The 21,339-nt window shown below is 40.2% G+C and overlaps 1 protein-coding gene across 1 annotated transcript in view; it reads right to left on the bottom strand.

Annotated features, from left to right (window-relative positions):
- KIF26B (kinesin family member 26B) overlaps positions 1-21,339 on the bottom strand; it is a 305,891-nt gene that overhangs the window by 47,381 nt on the left and 237,171 nt on the right. The window contains exons 5-9 of the mRNA XM_009893663.1: positions 15,854-16,060; positions 14,190-14,283; positions 11,814-12,076; positions 8,806-8,989; positions 4,751-4,910 (exon numbers count right to left, since the gene is read on the bottom strand). Coding sequence (XP_009891965.1) covers positions 4,751-4,910; positions 8,806-8,989; positions 11,814-12,076; positions 14,190-14,283; positions 15,854-16,060 — 908 coding nt within the window. The remainder of the gene's footprint in view (positions 1-4,750; positions 4,911-8,805; positions 8,990-11,813; positions 12,077-14,189; positions 14,284-15,853; positions 16,061-21,339) is intronic.

Below are 21,339 nucleotides of genomic sequence, written 5' to 3'. Positions count from 1 at the left end.
TTTTCACTGACATTTTTTCTGAGTAAAATAATCTAACTCATGCTATAAATGCAAAGGCAAGACGTATAAACAAAAGATACCTGGGATCCCAGTTCTCTTCGCACACAGTTTTTTTACACAGACGAAACAACTGCAGATAGATACACCCATTTAACCAAGAAAAGAATCTGAATTACTGGATCCATCCAAACCTCACTTTCATTTTTACTCCAATAATTAACTAACAATTTAAAGAAAATATCTGATATACAACGTATTCTTTAGGCTCATCTTTTATACCACAAGACTATAATCCACCACTTTGCCTTTTCTCCTCTTCACTTAAAAGCAATAATACTCTACCCTTGACCAAAAAACCCAGATTTTCCATCCCATTAGGACCATCTATATGAGTCCTTAACTCTAAAAAAAAGTGAAAAAATAAGGTAACAGAGTTCTAGCAACAGAGTCCTAGCAACAGTTAAAATGTAAGTAGTGCTTTTTGCCAAATCTGAATGCCCTTTACAAATCCTACTTGATTTTTTTTTTTTTCTCAGTTTTATAAATGGGAATAAATAAATAAATACAGAAATAAATCATTTTCCAAAAGTCATGCAGAAAGAAAGAGTGGATTAGCCCATGGTTTAAGCACCAGATTAGATCTTAAAACATGGTGGCTCTGCCACTAAGCCTCTTATGCAACCTTGCACCAGTCACTTAATATCATTTTATTTTCTATGGAGAGGATTAAAAAAAACAATACCAGCATGTAAGATCTGGGAGGAACTGCAACCATATGACAGAGAAGCAGAATTGCCAAGAGTAAAATTCATGCTTTTGACTCATGCCCATCTATTTTACGGACAAGACTCCTTCCTTGAATAAGTATAAGCATGTAGTTCAAAATATAGGATGCCTCCAGAAACACTAGCACATTGTGATAGCACATTAAGAGAGAAGCCTATTAAATAAAACAAGCAACAATTTCTGAAAGAGAAATTCATACAGCCTTGCACTTTTCTAAGCAGTTTTCTTACATTCTCATAGTCATTAAAATGTATAAAAATGATTATTTCCAAAACAGCATTACCATGAATTATCACCACCCCTGTTGCCTAGCAACTGGAGTAATTTTTTGAATAGTGAGCTATATAAACCAGGATCTGGAGTTTGTGCAAATGGGTATTCATCTGAGGGTTTAAAACACATTCATCTTGGAAATCAGAGGCAGATAATGCAGCACTAATGTAAAGCTGAAATGCTCTTAAAAAAATAAAATGGCACTAACAATTACTGCAGCTTAGCAAAACCCTCCTCCTGTAGCAGATGTGAACCCTGTCAAACTTGGTCATGGAGTTGACTCCCTTGCTCTTCCTTGGGCTTGAAATGCTCCTTTCCGATTTTTATGAAGATAATTGACATTCCTCCAGAGAAAATAATTCTTGCCCAGTCTTTTGAGGGATTTGCTCAAGAGCAAAAGAAACAGGTGACATTAAATGGCAATGTGTTTAAGTCAAATTAAAAATTCTATTTTTATACAACATACTGAGCTGGAAGAACTCACTGGTTCATACCATGGCAGAATGATGTGCTTAGTAAGGTTCAAAATAGCTCTGGACATTAATAGTGACAAAGAGATAACCCACTGAGATATTAAAGAGAGATTATAAGTACATATATGAAAGATACAAACTCCCAGAAATCACGGCCTGGTCACTCATTAGCTGCATGTGGTTTCCCATTATAGGGATTCTTGCCCACTCTTCAGACCCATGTGGAATTTAACTTGAATGCAGGACAAGATCCCAAAGCATATTAACCTGCATTGTTTGATGTCTGAGAGTTTCTACATTACTTTCTTACAACTTTAGCAGACAAGCTCCTGCTAAAGCTAGTGTCAATCTGTGTTACTACTCCCATTTTTTTTTTTTTTTGGGGGGGGGGCACATTCCCGAGGGAGAAAGATTCTAACTTAATGGCTTCTGAGTCTTGGCCTTATGGGGAAAAAAAATAAAACACAAAAATGAAAACCGTGCTGAACACCAGCATGTGTTTCTCATAGAGACTGCAGGCAGAGAGGCAAATTCATGCCTGGCATAAACACACAGCCCACTGAAAGCAATGCAGGAGCATCTGCTTATACCAGCTATGAATCTGAACAAGCTTTCCCCTACAACTACTACCTGTGGAGATAAAGCTGGATACAGCACTGAAGGGAGTTTAAGAGCCTGCAGCCTCTCAGAGTTTAGAGAGCAAAATTTCTGTAGTAACAGAAAACCTGACGTTTATGAAATTGTGAGTTTCCGGGCTCCCAGGAAGCCATGCAGTGTCTACTGACAGGCTGCCATAAAATACTTAATGGCTGTTTAATAGCTCAGATAAAGAAAAGATGCTCCATTTTGTCTGCTGCTCTATGGAAACTTGCTGAGACCACACGCACAAAGTGCAGTGCTGTCACATAAGAAAACACTTCCATTATTTTCTTTTGGTTCCACTCAAAAACACAAGTTAACAAAATTTTAATTTTATCCTGAACAATGAAAGAGAACACCCCTAAAGAAAGGGAAATGATCTTAGCTAGACAGGCCAGCTGCTGCATTAAACAAGAGGTGTTACTGAACACATATCACATAAATCTATGGGATGCTCAGTCTCTTCTACAAAGCAGCACACACACTCCCCCTCCTTCCTCTCTTCTCCACCAATGAGCAGCACACACCTGTACTGCCAGATCACTAAGCAAATAGTGTTTGTACTCACCCAGCCACCAAGACTCTTATTTCCATTGTTCGCGAATAGATCACATCCAGGGAAAAAATGCTTTCTGCACTCTTCTCAGCGAGAAGGGGACAAAATTTGCTCCAAAATATGCCAATATGGTTTTCAAATTACATTTTAGAAGTCCTCCACAGAAACAGAGATGTTGCCTCTGATTTACAGATGACACACCACTTCTCTATACTTATACTCTACACTATCTGCTCTTATAGGAACGAATTCAAGAGGAGATGCTGGCCTGAAGAGAGCTTTTAACTTCTTTCAGCGGTACAGAAATATTGATGAGCGAGTGTGCTGGCACCTCTGGCTGTGTAAGTTCAGAAGTCAAACAGCTGGGAATTACAACAGAAAGAGATTGGTAGTGCAGCAAGTAGAAGACATGTTTGGTAACGGTTTTCTCCCAGTCAGGCATTGCCAGGAAAGACAGCTGTTGTATTTGCTAACTATTCCTTGTATGCTTAGTTCGAGCCTAGGGAGCATCATTAACATATTTTTTTCTTTTCCTACAGTTGGCCTTCCCTTCAATCCACAAAATCAAACAGGAAGGAAGACAGGTTTTTGGTAAGCATAGTTTGAGCTACACTTGGTGAAGTGCAGAGTTCAAGCTATTTTCACCCTATGAGTAGGTGCATGATCCACAAAACATTTCATGAACATTTATGAGCACAAATTTGGTTGGCCCTTAACTGAACTCCAGTCTGACTGAGCTCCAGGAACAGGAATATTTCCAGAGAGCATGTTTTAAGCCCAGACTGCCAAATAATTTTGGAAAATAAATGTTAGAAGAAAAATTAAATTATAACCAAACTCAATTCATCTTTATTTTCCAAAATGAAGACAAAACCAAAGGAGTAAAACTTGTCAATACCTTACAATCTTGAATGAACATGAGAAAATAATCATATTTGCAGCCTTTAAAATGATAAAAAGAGTAAAAAGTGTGCGCTGAAATATGCTCTGTGAAAAACTTGGTTCATTTTTCATGTCATCCTGTTGTTCCTAACTCCAGATTCTCATATACGTGTCCTTCATGAATGGTGACATTCATTAGCAGTTTGATTACAAGATACTACTGTGAACCATTCCTGTGATGCCACTCCCTAGACTTTAGGCTAGAGAAAAGTGATATCATCCACAAAATCAGAAACTTTTTAACAGGAAGTCTGTAAGACTGCCTGGATTGGGTAATGAATCCAAACTTACTTTCAGACCTGCACACATGACAAATGGGGTGAGACAACGATGAAGACAAATGAGTACAAAACATACCCACTAGGTGAGCAATTCCTCTAATTTCCTAGAAGCTACCTGCAATAGGAAAGGCCACTTGTCTAGGGTGACAAATAGGTCCTACTTCTTTTTTGCAAGTGAAGGGCTGACACTAAGATTCAAATCACAAAAATAAAATGCAAAGAAACCTTGGATCACAGAAAGAACCTCATGACAAGCATGCATGCTCATGCATGCTCATGCTGACAGGGGGGTTGGAACTAGATGATCTTTAAGGTCCCTCCTAATTCAAACCATGCTATGATTCTATGACTGTGACATACAATTTCAAGAAACTAAATTCCACACAATGGACATCAAAATTATTTTCTCTATAGTGCTGCATTACGGCAGCAATGTTTGTCTCTGTGGAGCAAATATGAATCTGGCTCTCAGATGCTTTGAAACATTAGAAAAATCTTTGAACAGTCCCAAAACCCAAAATCATAATGTGCTGAACTTCAAGTCTTAAGATCTTTAAGACACGAGTCCTGTTTCAGCAGGCTTCTTCCTTTGAAACCTGAATGTCAATCACAGCGTAGCTTCAAGATGTAAGGTTAGCTAAAGTGTCACGGGACCCTATCCAGGTTTTGCCGTACCTCAGGAGGGCTGCACGGACCCCAGCAGATTATGTCCCTGTTAGCCCTGAAGTCTGCTTCAGGCCCTGACAAGCACCCTGCTTGCAAGCATCTTCTCATTAGGTGCAACATAGAATACCACTTACTTGTATGGGATGTGTTTGCTTCCATTGACGAGGGCGAGGATGACGTTCCCCAGTGCTGACAGTGAGAGACAGAGGCCAGAGCTTCCCTCCCGGTTTTTGCTGAGCACTTTCACACAGCTACCCAGGTCAATAAGGTGCAAGCGGCTGCGACCTCCAGACACTGCCATAAACAAAGAAAGCAAACAGTTAATGCACGCCTCCAAAAGCAGCTTCCCAGGAAAGCAAAAGCCTCAGCATGACTTGCGAAGAGGAAACAATCCAGAAACCTTTCCTAACTCATGTTAGCAGCAACAAACTGTAGGGGTCCTGTTAACTCACTGTCAGCCTTTATTGCTGTGCATTGCTGTCCGCTATGGACTTGCTTAAAAATTGCCGAGGCTTTCAGTACCCACCTGCTCCTGCAGGTTCAACTCTGTGGGAGTCACCACTCTGGTTTTTTTGTTTGTTTTTTTTTAATACATCCCTATTAGCCTGTACCTCAGTTGGCTCTGTTTCTGTCTGTCGTTTTTGTTCCGCTGTCCAGAAAACTACAGGCTGGGAGTTGCTGCTTGGTGAGCAGTGATCCTGTGGTAGTTTATCTTTTCCATCTTGAATACTGGATCTTCAGAAGAACCTTTGGCATCCGTGGGATGTTCAACTTTGCTTTAAGTCTACATACTTTACGTTATCATTGGGGCAAAGAAAAGGTTTGCCATGCCATGAGTAATGCACTGTGGACAAGCTGCTCTGTTCTGAAAATAGTTTCTGTAAAACTGGGAGTGCCTCCATTTTTTTTTCTTATTTAGTCTGTATCAACACACTACATTTGAAGTGAAAAGATGCTAGCATTGAAACCCCAAGATTAACAGATGCTTGCTCTCTTTAAAAGCCTGTGGTTCCTTATGAACCCAGGATGAGGACTTTGTAGACTTCCCTGAAGTGCTTCTAATTCTCTACTATCTCAAGACAATTTTCTAGATGGGCTTTTTTTGCATCTCATCTTTGACCACTCCTCCCTATTCTCAAGAGTCAGTTTAGAAGCAATCTGTAGGAAAAGGCAGTTTTATTTCTAGGATCTTAACTTTTGAGTTAAGAGCACTATTTGAGGACAGAAACATAACTTAAATAGGACCGGAAATACTTTCACATCTGAGTTTACCTCTATGCAAATAAATTCACAGCCATTTTGACACAGTATCTCAACTTATGCATCTAGTAAAAAAATGCAGTAGCAGTGGGGGGAGGCTAGTTCACAAGCAGAGATGGCGATGGGAACAACTACGTGACAGGGACCTTACAAAAGAAGTTTCCAGATAAATTTCATTGCTTTAGAAATATATTATCAATCATAGAATCATAGAATGGTTAGAGTTGAAAGGGACCTCAAAGATCATCTAGTTCCAACCCCCCTCCCATGGGCAGGGACACCTTCCGCTAGACCAGGTTACTCAAAGCCCCATCCAGCCTGGCCTTGAACACCTCCAGGGATGGGGCACCCACAGCTTCTCTGGGCAGCTTGTTCCAGCATCTCACCACCCCGACAGTAAAGAATTTCTTCCTAATATCTAATCTAAATCTACCTTCTTCCAGTTTAAAACCATTACCCCTCATCCTATTGTTTCAGTCCCTAATAAAGAGTCCCTCCCCGTCTTTTCTGTAGGCCCCCTTTAACTTCTGGAAGGCTGCTAAAAGGTCTCCCCAGAGCCATCTCTTCCCCAGGCTGAACAACCCCAACTGTCTCAGCCTGTCTTCATAGGAGAGGTGCTCCAGCCCTCTGATCATATATATAAAATAAATATTTCTGTTGCTAAGATCACCGGACATTGGGGAAAAGAAAGAAAATGAAAGAAATCACTACCCTTCAAAATTTCAGTCATATTTCCACTATTACACAGGCTGAGGAAATACAGAATAAGAGAGAAATTACCCTATCTTCCATTCTTATTTAATTTACAAGTCAAAGTAAGACGTTTTTAGGATGGCAGATCCACTTGCTTGATCTAAAGATGAAGTTATTTGTTAGGCAAGTTCTCCACTAATGTGCTTGGCAACTATAGAGAAAAGAAGTGGAACATCAGAACACTTGTTTTTGTCTACGGTCACAGAGACTTTGCAGAGCTGACAGCTGAAAAATGACTGTGCCAGTTCTGCCACAATGCCATTTATTTCAATGGTGCTGAGCCTGCTTCATGACATTCCTGGTAATGAATCTAACAAGGAGGTAAGTACAGTAGCAAGGCGCTATTCTAACAGTCATTTTTTACCAAACTCATACGTTAGCCAGCCCTTTAATCTCTTATCCTTTAGAAGCCGTGTTTCTGGTTGTTTTTTTTTTTTTTTCTTTTTCCTATCCTTTTTTAATCCTGTTACTGGAATCTATATATCTCTACTATCTTCACGGGTTTTTTTTTCTGAAAAGTCCTTCATTACAGCAGGAGACAGTGATAATCACTAGGCGCCCTTTCTGAGCAGCTGGAATTCCCCCCTCATTCAATTATCAGTGAGATCTGACCCTGCCTGGCTTGTGAGGCCACTCAGATATGGGAACTTGAAGACAGGAGGTGGTATGGCCATGAGACAAAGATATAACTAAAGGCAGTGGGCAAAGCTTGCAATATAATAATCCAACAGGATCACGTCTTCATTTTTGAAAATGAGTCATTACACCCACAGGAAAATAATTTTTTTCCCTTTTATTAATTGGATTTGAAAATAGTAGAAAAGGACTGTGTGTACATGTAGTTGCGTGCAGTAAAAAGGATGGAGCATTAAATAATTGTAATAATAATTCCCTCAAAATCAGCCATCTTTATTCCTACGAACTAGTCTGAGCATTCACACTCTTCCTTTCCACCGCAGGGTGGTTAATTAATAAACCTTTGGTTAATTGAGATTTCTGCCTGCCAATTCCACAGGGTTATTACTTAAACACATGCAAACCGCATTTCCATTTAGAGCAAATTTCTGGTTTTGTCTCTTATAAGTACAGTCAATGTAAATTTTCTGCATTCAAACATCAGACATTCATACTGCAGTGGTGTTCACCCACTACACATCATAGCTTGCAATCTATTCCTTATTACAAATAACCTATGCAGAGCCAGGAGCTGAAACATATGCTATTTCTGCAGAATTGCTTAAGCCCATAAATTTAAAGAAGCAGAGGTTTCCGGTGTTTTTCAAACAAACATTTTTCCCTGTAAAAAATGATTTTAAAACAAGAATTTTAATGTGAAAGTTTTCTTTTTTGGTGGGGGTGCTTCTTATACTATACAAATCTTTTAACACTGGAACTTACTAAAAAATACCCTTCTGTATATCTCTAGATATAAACAATTTGGGAGACTTGAAACAGAAGATAAATATAATTAAAAAATATAAATGGTGTAAGTCAAATGAGATCTTTGAAATTACAGAAACATGTAAGTAGATATGGAAGCATCTTTTCCTCACTTACAAGTGGAAGATGGAAGTAAAGACACAAGCCAGTGAAAGCATCTATAGCGAAGAGAGAGAGCCCAATGTGAAAAGCCCAGAGACTTTACAAAGAACCACAAGAGCACTTTGTGTACGTGTAGTTGGGCCAGCAACTAAAATACCATGTACCTCCAAGAAAAGCTACAGTTCATGCATTGCCAAAATCAGCTTACACAGACACTGCCATATTTAGGTGCTGAAGGGGAACAGCTAGTCTAAGGGTGGCAGGGAATTCTGATCACCACAATATTTTAATCCATGTCCTCAACACTATCAGTAAAGACAATACTAAAAGTTAATCTGAAAAGCACTTTTTTGCTAGATACAGAGGCGCACACGCTGCTGAGGACTATCTGTTAGTATCGCCACAACAGCAACTAAACTGACAATTAATGGGAATTATCCCCAGTGGCCTTTAATGTCCTTTAGTAGGTCTTTACCAGGTAGGTGGACAGTCAGCTGGTATGAATGGCCCTACCCCATTCAGAATGGAGAACTCTGCTAAATTTTACCACTAAAGAATACTATTTAAAGGCCTGGTTAAAGCCAGTCTCCAGGCAGTCATGAAGAAAACCAAAGGGAGCGAGGGGACAGCTTACTTCCTCCTTTGCCGCTCTTCTCCATGCGGTACTGGTAGATGTGCAGAGTGAAGAGCATGTGGGAGTTGCGGTGATCCTCCTCGTCACAGTCCCGCTGGCTGCTGCGACGTGAGGCAATGGCGGCATCAAGGAAGAAGGCAGCCTTCTCCGCTGTAGGGGCACGGAGCTCACTCTGATTCTGAAGCTGCAGGTTAAGACAAGGGAGAAATTATCTAGAAATGCCCATACAAGTCGACACTACCAGACAAGTATCCCTCAGTCAATGCACGCTGCAGATACATTGGCTTCCGACAGGACCGAAAAAGGAGAGGGTGCCCAATGGAATGAGACCCTCCTGACACTGGCAGTGACAATACCACATCCTCCTGGAGCCCTATGATTGAATCCAGGCTTTTGAGGGTTCTTACTTGGGGTACCTCTGGCAGCAGTTGCTACAAATAAACCTCAGCAACTGAAAACTGTCCTATGTGCTGGTCAGATGCATAAATTTGTTCCTTCAACGTCCCAGAATTTTATGCTATGTATGCTAATTAATTATTCACAAAAATAATTATGGAAGACACATCAATCCCAAACTCAACAGTTGGTGGGGACTGGCAGGGGCAGCACTACACGTTACCCTTCTGAAAGTTTTAGAAGGGAGCAGTCTACAGACAAATCTGGGAAATAGCAGGAGTGAAGCTTGTGTCCAGCCCCATAGCATATAGGGAGCAGCACAGAAGAGAAGTCTTTTCTTGCCCCTTACCACAAGCTTACACACCTGCTCAGGAGCCAGGGCAACCCATTAAATGGAACAAGGCCGGTAATATACATACATTCACATTTGCTGGACCTCAGTCCCAGTCACCAGACTGCTCTTATCTCTCCAAAGTGATAGACAGCATAGAAGGGCAGATATTATTAACCCCCCATAACGTTAGGAATGCATGCGTGTTTCATGTCACCTAAGATTAGTCTGTGGAAGGGACATGTGACAGTGTAATCTGATGGCATTAGTTTTGGCAGTACGCTGAGCTGGCCCACAGCCCATAGGATAGACTTGTTTTGTCTCGCACAAAAACAGTGAGGAACTCCCTTTCTCAGGGTTCATTCCACTGCTATGTAATACAACTAAAAGTTAACTTCTCCTAAAAAAGGCAGTGCTCCTGTCTTCTCTTCATGACCATTAATCAGCCTGAGGAGGGGTAAAGCCGAGGCTCTGCATGGGATGGGGCAACATGTCTGGAGGCTAAGCTCTCTCTAGAAAGAGGGAGGAGGGCAGGAAGGAGTTAACAAGGCAAGCAGAAGGCAGGCCAGTCTGTGGGCTGATGTCTGTAATGTAAGCAACAAGAAAATGTGCATACTTGGAAAGGCCCAATGACAGACAATGTGACATATGGTGATTATTCATTTGCTATGCACACTGCTGATTTTGCATATCTGTATGGCTATAATATAATATCCACCCTTCATCTGAGGATTTTGAGAATTCAGGTGTAGGACACATGACTCTAGAACGTCGCTATGGCTTGTAAACACAAGCAAAAAGGCTTTTTTCCTCACAATTTCATTCAGTATTTTACACTGCAGAGGTACATAGATGTCTCATGGAGCTAACTTTTCTCCACTAATCTAAAATAATTAATTTTGTAAAAGGCTGTTCTGTCTGTATCTATATGAAAATAAGCAACAATAATGGAATATTTATTATTATTGTTATTGTACTTAAATACCGTATTAAAGAATTAAGCTGTAAGGAGAAGCTAGTTGTTACAGTTATGTAACATTTATAACATGCATACGTATGCTAATTCAGATTTTAACCGGCCCATCTATCACCCCAATGGGAACTGTGAAGACTCAAGTCTCCCATCTTATACTCACTGGACCGTACCCATTACTGGATACCAGGGGGTGAGTTCTCATGATACTGCAAATATTTCATAAAGCACCAAATCCAGGAGTCAAGTGAGAATGCAGACCTCAATTGTTATTTATAACCAAGAAGCAGCTTTGTAGTCTTCGGGTAGAATGGGAAAGAATGGAAAATATGATCTAAGTATGTCCAAAAGGCTTAAACCACAAAGAGATAAAACACAAAATTCATTACTTGCTGTTAATAATCTCACGATTCATGACTTTTGTGGATGTGAATCATGATTTCTAGATGCTTGGAGCTGGAAATAGGGTACATGACCCTGTAGGTCTGTTCCCTCCTCCCTCCATTCCCCATCCTTGACTAGGCAGTGCTCTGCAGGTTCTGGATGGAAGCAGCCTTTGCCTTTAAGGTTGAAAGAATGTATTCAATCTCCATCATGCTGGTTTGCTCCCTCTTCATCTACTCATACAAAAATCAGATATGCTCCCTCACAGACAGCAAAATGAAAGAATAGGCCTTCTTTCCCCTCAAACCAAGAGGGAAAAAAAAAAAGGGCTGCTGAGACTTTCTAGTGGTTACCCCGGAAATAACCGAGCCCGTTAATCTTTTTTTTAAACCTCCAAACATGAAAAGAGTTTGAGTTATTCTTGGCTTGCCCAGCTCAGGAATTTATTTCTTGGCAGCAATTAATAAGTAGCAATTAATGCTTCCTACAACATTGCTAATGCAAGTGCTATAAATAACGTAGTTTATGAAGAGATAAACAGCCGTATTAATGGCCTCCAGCTATTTGTGCAGTACTGTAAATATTTTAGTTTGTTGTTTTACAAAAGAGAGATCACACTTTCTTTTTTTTTTTTTTTTAAGAATGAGGTGAATTTTTGTTTGCACTGAATGTTTTCACATTTTATTGCAAACACAAGCCCCTGCTCAACATCAGTTATACCAGAGGTACAAATATTTAGGCCAGGAGAGCAGATGGCCCTGCAGCTGCAGGTCATAAAGTTCTTGCATGTTTTAAAGTAAACACTTTCAAGTCTATAAACTTTATGCTCTGGGTAGTTCTTGAGTTTGAACCATCTCAATAGCTTTTAAAAAAAAAAAAAAAGTCACATTTCTTGTTTCAGTGAAAAATGAACCTTGGATTCACCTGCATGCCACAAATGGGGTCCTCACAAAGGTAGACACCTGGAGACTGGCCATCTTGCAGGCTGCCTGTAGCCACTTCTGACAATAGGTCTCTCAGATTTTCTTCTTTCCCCCACACTTCAACTGCAGAAATTCGGACTGAGAAGCGGGCTCCTGTCTTCTCTTTGCGTTCATTAATCAACTTGAAGAGCCAAGAGATGGCACAAGGGATTATGCCAAGGTTTTGCATGGAATCATCCTTCCCGATCATGGTGTATGACTTCCCTGTCAGAAATGGGGGGATGGAGAAAAGATAACAACATCACTCCCAGGACCTTCCCAGCCTTCTGCCAAGAGAGATTATCCTGCACAGCCTCATGAAAACAACTTCTTTGCAGCAATAAGGACAGTCAGCAAGGGAGAAAGATAGTCAGGCAGACACATAGTACATGGAAAATGGAGAGCATTTAAAACCAACAGATGAAATCTTGAGCTGCTTTCAAAAATCATTACCTCACACATTCCCCTGACATCCTTCATTGCCCAGGGAGGGTGCTGCAGGTCCCTACCGCACAACACTGCAGCCTCTGATGGGGCTAAATAGTGGGGGGAATTGAGCAGAGCAGGAGTGCCACGGTCTCTAAAAATCCCTGCTTTAAATACTGAGAGCGTGGTATTCTTTGAGTATCATTTTACTTCAAAGCACTATATTATGCTTCATACGCTGGGGTTGGGATTGACATAAACCTGGTCCCAGGATCATAAAGATGGAACTTCATACAGAAAAAAACAAAAACAGGTACATGTGGTCATTTGGTGCATAAGTGGGTGCACAACAAGAAATATATTTTATCTGGGTCAAAATCTTCCTCTGGTTTGCTATTATTTGACTCTACAGTTATAAGTCTGGCTTGTCTCTGCTGTAGAAGTTTGCTGATTAAGACCAGACACAGAGTATAACTTGTACTGCTTTAGATGTCGCTACATATAATGCTCTTAGACAAGTTTTCTAAAGCTCCTAAATCTATAAGCCAAATGATAAAGGTATACATCCCTTCAGGCAAGTACCTGTGGCTTCTTTACCTTGTTTCATTTCTTACATTGAATCTATATGGAAAAAGTTCAGCAAAGAAAACATTGCTATGCAAGTGTCTGTGGCAAGGTCTGGGTGCATCCACAGTTGGTGGAATGGTGGTGGTACAGTTAACAAAGCAACTGCAGAGACTCAACTTATGCTCCAGCAAAGCCCTAGCTAGGCTGTTTCTTTGAAGGACATGTAGCACTTGTGAGACACCATTATCCGTTGGCTTTCTTTTCCATCTCATTGGCCATCTAGTGTTTGGCAGATCACAGGGGGTTAAATATCCAAATGCTCATCCTAGTGTTACTCCTGCCTGGCCCAGAAGGGCCTTGTGGTTAGCTGGTGGCATTGCAGAATTCAGTACTCCAGTTTTTGTTGCCTACAATTTGGGATAGTCTTGGCCTGCTTTTCTTTATCACTTGAAAAACTGAAGTTGTGTGTGTATGTCTATATACAACTCTCTTCATTAAAGAGAGAGATAAGCATGAACAAAATACACGATTACTCTTGAAATTTAGTTATTTCAAAATAATAATGTGTTAATGATGATGATTCTCCATTTTATTCCCTTTCCACGAATACCTGAAATGCTGCTGATGTGTTTGCAAAGAGCAAGTTTGATCCATTGGTAACATTCAGTTAACCATTAGAATAGGATTTGTTGGAGACACATCGAATAGTTAGAGTTGGAAGGGATCTTAAAGATCACCTAGTTCCAACCCCCCTGCCATGGGCAGGGACACCTTCCACTAGACCAGGCTGCACTAGACTACAATAGGAAGTGAATAATGAGTGAATTGTCTAATCAGGGAACAGAATACAAATCAAACTATTTGAGTGCCCAGTCACAGCACTTGAATAGTGCCATCTTAAACATCAAGTACTTGAGAGGATACTCAGAGCTTTTACGCAGCTTGATAAAAGTGGTATTTTGGCAAACAGTCTCCAATACCAGGCACATTTGTAAAACCGGAGGTCACTGTTGCATCATTCATTAACAATTCACTGTTGGATCATGCATTAACAATGAAAGAGTGCTAAAAATTGCTATAGTACTCAGGGGACAGAATAAATCAACAACTCAAAGATAACTTCTGTATCAAAGAACGTGCTGTCCAACATTTAGACAATACACAAAGTGAATAGATGTGTGAGAGGTGAAGGTGTTATACAAGGTCATGCACAGTGTACCATTTTTAAATACAATTACTATGCACAGACAAATGAAATCTTGTCTTCCCTACTGCAATGTACTAGCAATCTTGCGTTAAAAATATTCACTTTGCTTCTTGAGTAGGGAAATTTAAAAATACCAACCAAGCTTGGCATGGCCAAAGCAGAACACACAGCCATCTGCCCCATTGACAACAGACTGGATCACCTCAGCCACAGTCCCAGCACATACTTCAGCCTGTCACAGGTATTCAAAAGAAAAAAAAAGAAAAAAAAAAGGAAATCAAAAGAAGAAGATAAAAAAAGATCAAAAAGAAAACCATTAACAGCAAAACAACGAGGAAAATCAATTGAATATTTTCACTGGAAAATGGTCATAACATCATCAGTGCTCCAGATAGCATGTTGAAGTATCGAAAAGTCTAATTCTGCTTGTCTCATTCATGTGACCTGCTTGTGTAAGCACACGAAGCAGGACTTCTCCCTGTGTCAAGTAAGTTTCATTTGCTGAAGCATCAACATCCTTTGTAGGGTTAAACAAAATACACATACTGTAAGGGGATGTGGTTGGTTTGTTAGGACTGCCTATTTAGTGGACTTTAAAGACTATTTTTTATTAAAAACCAATCAAATACTGAGGAATTTTTACAGGCTCTATTATTTGTCCAGTTATGGGCTGAGTTCAATTCCACTAGCAGGTGGGTAAGGAATGTGAGGGGAACAAACAGCCCTTTGGTATTAGCTAGGTGACATTTATTTTTTCACTGCATTATTATGAGTTGTCTTAGCTTTTAGCAGCAGTAGGCTCCATCCTGAAGACCATAGCAGTATTTTAAGAAGTACAACATACAAATTTACCCTGGGGCATTCTTAGATTTAAGGTTCGAGCAGGCTGAATGGTCTATGGTGCTTCTGCAGCAACTGCCTATCAATAGTGGGTGAAACTAAATCAGAATGTGCAGTTTAGGCTTTTATGTGAAGCACACTGCATTTGATAATAAATCATGTAAATTCACCTAGTTCATGGACATTTCTAGACTATCGCTGTAATAGTAAATAAAATGGGCCGAGAAAGGGACTGTTCACAGGCCAGCCCTTGAACTGCATCCAGGCATTAGTCTGGGAGGTGCTGGCTGCCTGGACCAGAACTAGGTCAGGGATTGACCTAATGATACGATCATACGACAGTGCTTTAGCTGGCCCTGTGTCCTAGCTCTGATTAGTTTATAAGTACAGAAATAGCCTTACAGTACCGTCTTCTAATTATACTTTGCAATGTTACTTTCTTCTTCTACTGTTCTCCTTGTGACATTTGGGTAACATAGTTCATCAAACCCAAGAAGACTAATAAAAATAAGAAATCTGAATATATACATATGAATAAAGATTTGTGGACTAAATTCCCCATCCTCCTATTGTAAACTGTACAACAGAACACTGTATAAATAATCCTTGACTTCTTAATGAATAGAGGACTGCATTAGAGAACTGCAGTTCTGATCAGATTGCTGTAAATACCAAATAATAAGATTTTATAATATACAATAACTTGTTGGTATTGAGGATTTGCCTACTAGGCACCATTTAGCACACTTATTGCATGTATAATTTTGGGAGCAATTATTCACAGTAAAGAATAAAGAATACACACAATCATCAAGATACAATTTAATAAAATGATTTCATTATCAATGAAATCAGTGGATCAAATTCAGCCCTGGTATAACTCCATTAAAAGTACTACTGTTGCAGCAGAAACATGGTGCATGCTATTGTTTAGATAACTATTCTGATCATACATTGCCTACCTGTGATGCATCTTGGGGGAAAACTGCATCAAAAGCAAACATCTTGGGTGGAACCTGGTTGCCCCTTTTCTGGAAAGCATTCTGACCTCCACAGGCCAACGGGTCATACAGCGTGATTTGCTTCTTGCGGGGGTCAACTTTTAAGAAAGAGCTGGACTCAGACATGTCTCTGGCAAGTGTGGAAGAAATGCGCACCATGACTTTGACCTGTCAGCAAACACAGAAAAAGATGACCTCATTTGATTAGTTTGTTGGATTCTCTAGACTGGTATGCTGAACGAACTTTCCAATTACACTCGACCAAATCATAGTTGCTTGCTGAAACTAGCATCTCAGTAGAAGGCAGCGAAGACACGGGAATTATTATAGGGCAGAATTTGGCCTAAAATACATAGTGAATAAAGACAGAACACACCTCTATCTACTTCAACAAGCAACTTGTGTATTTAGAATTACAAAGTACATCATGGTGTTTTAGTGTTCATGTTACTCAAGTACAATGATGAGGTATTACCTCACCTTGTCTTACTCTCAACATAAATTGAAAATTAACTGTACCCCAGTGGCCCAATTAAGAAAGCTGAAAGGTAATCTAGACTGCTAAACTATCAGAACTGCTGCGGTTTCTATGAAGCATTCTGATCAATAAAAGCACATAAAAGCCAGATCTGTAATTTACACCTTTCCAATTCTAATCCAAATGCAAAAAGATGAGCTGCTTAGTTCTAAGTGTCACCATCAAAGAGTCGTGAAAAGAGCCCTGTTTTAATAGTCAGATTTTGAAATTATCGTCAAGGGAGTGGAATGTCATAAGCGATAAAAGATTTGTTAAAACATGTTAGCTCACAGCTCATTAAATGGCTACATAATAAGACATTATTCCTAAGACAAAAATACATCTTCGTGGATTTAATGAGGTTATACTGCAAACTTAGGCAGTCGGTAAGCAATTTAGATGGAAGTAAAACTCATGACAATCGGTCTGGCTTTGGTTCTCACCATAAATTCACCACCTGCAGACACACGAGTTCCTGGCCTTTACAGGGCAAACATGACTCTGCCAGCGCTTGCCTCTAGCCACACCTGCACACACTTTGTCCTGGAGCAACTGACTTTCACACCAACCAAACAGAATTTTTATCTTAATGCTCCTGAAGTGTAAGTCACTTATATCAAACCCACCCACGGTTGGCATGCAAGTGACCACAAAGGGTCACCTTAGCACAGGGTGGGAGCACATCTGCTGTTGGAATGGCAGATGCACCCTGGGAGGAGGTTGTAGCTCTAAAGGTTAGACAAGGCTGCAGTTCCTGATGGCCCCACTGAGACGGGTGCTCTTTGTATGCAGATCTTATTTCATGCTGGCCTAAGCTCATCCCATGTGGAAATAAATCAGCTGGTTTGAGAAGTAAAAGCTGGGCAAATTCATTTTTGACACAAGTCCTTTGAAGACAACAGAATGAGATCAGAGATTAACTGGGATTATTCAGTATTGTTGTGAATCAAAGTGGTAATTTGACTCCACGTATTTTAACCTGGGAAAACAAGCTATTATTAGATGGTGAAATGGTCACAAACCTGTGCACATTATTTCAGTTTTACACAATTAGTTGAGGCAGAGAGAAAAAGTACTGCTTGGGTGTGAACGGGTTCTTTTCTCAACTACTCATCTGAGCTGCTTATGAAACCCAACCTCTAACTGAAAAAAGCCACTAACAGTACTTTGCCAAATGCATTCTTCTAAACCCATCCCTAAGCAGAGCTGATTTCTACTGAGGCCAAAGGCAGCCAACACCCCTGGTCAGTCTGCATGAACTGGGCAAGGTTTGAATGTTTATTCCAGCCCTAGGTCTCCAGACAGCTCAGAAGGGAGGCACTAGTCAAGTTAACAGGGAAGAGAGGGAGTTCAACACTGTGAATCCCAGAGGAGCAAGAGAACAAAGAGCAATATCAGTCTTGATCTGTTTTTCTGTTGTCAACTTTGGATGCCTATGCCTTTTTTTACTGTGTCCCACATTTGTAAACAGATGCCAATATCAAGAGCATTAGAGAGATCTGCAAATAAATGCTATTCTTCAATTACTTTAAATAAAATACTTGGTCTCCTTTAGAAAAAAATTTCCCTATAAGTTTATGTGTATTTTTGGCTGCTATGAATCGAAGTCCAGATCCTTGATCCTTGGGTGCAAAGGACAGTTAACTGAATACCCTGGGGCTAGGTTTCTTTGGGTTTTGGAGAATGGATAGTGCATGAAATTTAACCACCCTTCATATATAGGCAGTCTAAGAGTTCTTTCTGGCATCGAACTGTATGGGCATTCAGTTTTAACTTCAGCTACACCAGTTTTGTTACAGTATAATATCACCGGCTTGGGTCCTGATTTAAACCTGTTCACACAAAATCAGATTAATGCCTGTCACTTCTTACTGAAGTAATACTGTGAATCCTCCTAACTTCCAACAGCTATAGTGATAGAAGATGAGGCATCAGGTCTCTATTTCCCTGGAGTAAAGGACCAATTTAACCGAAATCCTAAAAATTTACTAGCATCAGATAAACTGAATGAATGACTATAAAAAAAGAGCTCAACTCAGAAGTCCCAGGAGTTGTGTAACAGCATATATTTTCTGACCATTTGGCTCCTCAACTCTGGCAAATATAGGCATTTCTCAAGGAAAATACTGCTATTGCCATGAACCTTTTTATTTCCTGTGCATTGGGGATTTTTGTTTTAAGACTTAATGGTTCATAGAATCACTTAGGTTGGAAAAGACCATGTTCATGTGTGTTAGGGCAGAGGAATATCGTATTGATTACATGTGGGTATATCCTGACAGCTGGACCACTTCTTACTCTGAAGCCAGTTTGTTTGCAGTTGGCATGAAGATGTCTGTGCACCTTGGCACAGCTTATCATGGATAATTTCTCTCACCTCCATTTAGACCAGCCTGCAGGAGCTGTCTCCATCCAAGCCAGTTGTCTGACTCCTTTGTAGACAATAGAGAGAAATTGGCACTTCTAGCACTTATTTCACGTGGTCTGTTTTATAGAACTGTCTTCCAGATAGCATGAGTTGCACTCCAAAAATGCTTCTTGCTTTCTCTATACCACCACAGGCATCTTAAATGACTACTAGAGACGTAAGTGCCTACATTGTAGGCTGTCTAAAGTTATTCTTTCTGCTGTAGGAATAATAAAAATGCTTTTCCTGGGCAGCACGGTCCCTGGCCCAAATTCAGCAGCACAGACGAATCATTGTGACAGTCTTCAGCAAAAATCATGTGCTAGCAAAAACAAAGATGGGCACATGAGTGTGATGGACACTGAACACAAGTAGCAGCAATAGATTATTTGAACTCATCGAATAATTTGTAAACCCTAGAGTATTCCTCCAGGCCAGTCTCACACCACTGTAACTCTTTCAAATTACTCCTGATTTACATTACATTAATTGAGAAGACAATTAGCTCCTGGCTGTGCGAAATACACGTCCACTATACGCCATGGGAGCTGTGACTGTAGCAAAAACCCAACAAGCAGCCAAGATACAGGCAAAATTTACCCCTGAGAAACACATACAGGTATTCAGAACTGCATACGTTACTGTGGCCCAATAAGCTAGGCAGACCAAAACAGGGTTTAAAATATCTGAGACAGAGGAATCTTCTGAGGAGAGAGGCAGGCTTGAGGCCTGGGAATCAGGCTGAGATTGGGGACCTAGGACCCCTCCTAACAGCTGTGCCTCAGATGCAGTACGATTGTGAACTAGAGTGATACAATCTCTGCTTTACACTCCCCACCTGTACAATGGGCTGAGTAGAAGCTTATGTTACTGCAAGCATACAGATACATTCAGTCATTACTGGGCTCAAAGGACTGGCAGTTGCCATTAGGTAGGCACTCCATTAATAAACATTATTACACACGTAACCTAAACCCAAGGATTCATGCGAAGCATTTCCCAAAAGTGGTTATGACAAGAGTAAATCAACTGTGCTACAGAAACCATGGGAGACCACAGCCTCCTGCTGTGCTGTTTCACAGTCCTTCGTGCAATTTATAGCTGGGGGTAGTGGGGGGAAGCTCGAGTCCATGCTGGCCCCTGCAATCCACGCCACAAGGGAGGCAGCGTGAGGACGGGCGAACGTAACTCAGCCAGCTATGGGGATAGCACAGGAACTTAATGGACTTAAAAGACTTCACTTCAATTTAAAGAACAGACAGGCTGAAGATCACAGTGCTGCTCTGGGGAAGGCAGAAATACAGTATGGTTCATTTGAAACTAACTGAACAGTGAAGTTTAAGAACTCTAATACTTTCTACTTGCAATTTATATTGAAATAAACTGTAAATTGAACTTCTCCTTAAAAAGAAGAAAGCAGGTTTTCTGCTTCACTTCCTATGTGTCATTACTCCTTTAGTCCAATGCTACAGTTTCCCACTAATCTCTTGTAATTGAAGGGTTTAAGAGATACCACTTGCGATTAATGGGACCACTCAGTCTGCCAGAAATTCTTATTTGAATCCCAGGGACCAGGTCTTGGCAGCGCCCAGCAGCCTTAGACACACCTCTGACTGTTTCTAAGGGGAAACATGAAAGCAATCTCTTGAGACATGCACTGTCGGTAAAACAAACAACCCGGGCCTAATTTTGATCTAATTTTACACTCATGCAAATTTTGCTGAACTCAGCAAGAATTACCCTAGCTTAAGAATGAAGAGAGAGAATAAAAGAAAAGGCCCCTTGCTCTGCATCATTATTGTGCCTTTTCCAGAATATAACTTTACCTCTTAATTCTGCTCATGCTGGAGGTATTTTTTAATGTGTTTTGTCCTGTGAGTTCACAGGATTTCATTTGACAACTATTCAATCCAACAGGACCACCATTTATTTCTCTGGACTTCAGTTCCTGCCTACAAAGATTTGTTCTGTTCTTGAATGCATTCTACAGTCACTGAATTCCAGAATATTACTCCCGATGTGCAATGCCACAAATGAAAGCAGAATCAGAGCTGCACTGTTTAGGTTACCTCAACAGGGTTTCTTTGTATTTTTGTCTATGTATTTATTTTATGCATACATATGTGTGGGTGTTTAAATTATATACACTATTTTTTTAAAAAAAGATATACATTTTCTGAATAGATATAAAAATTTAATACATATACATTTTTCATAAATTTATCTCTAAATCGTAATTATTGGCACTGAAGAGTTCCCTCACAGGTACCATTCAGTAGCATGAAGGGAAGATACAGGGGAATCGCTGTAATATCACTGTGTTTCTTGTACTGTAAAAATATGTACAGACCTTCTAAATTAGCTCTATTACAATTTTGGCTGCCTGAACCATGTTCTTTTTCCTTCCCCTTTTTTATCTTGTGCATCCCTATATACACATCAACTACTTCTTGAAGAGAGAATTTGCTAATTGCAGGATTTTTCCCTGGCTAAACTCAACTTGTGACCTGCCATGGACCTTTT

This window comes from Charadrius vociferus, unplaced genomic scaffold, assembly GCF_000708025.1.
Source record: "Charadrius vociferus isolate BGI_N301 unplaced genomic scaffold, ASM70802v2 scaffold309, whole genome shotgun sequence".
In the NCBI taxonomy this organism is placed as follows: Eukaryota; Metazoa; Chordata; class Aves; order Charadriiformes; family Charadriidae; genus Charadrius; species Charadrius vociferus.
The sequence above is the reverse complement of the archived record's forward strand: the minus strand, read 5'-3'. Positions and strand labels throughout refer to the sequence as shown.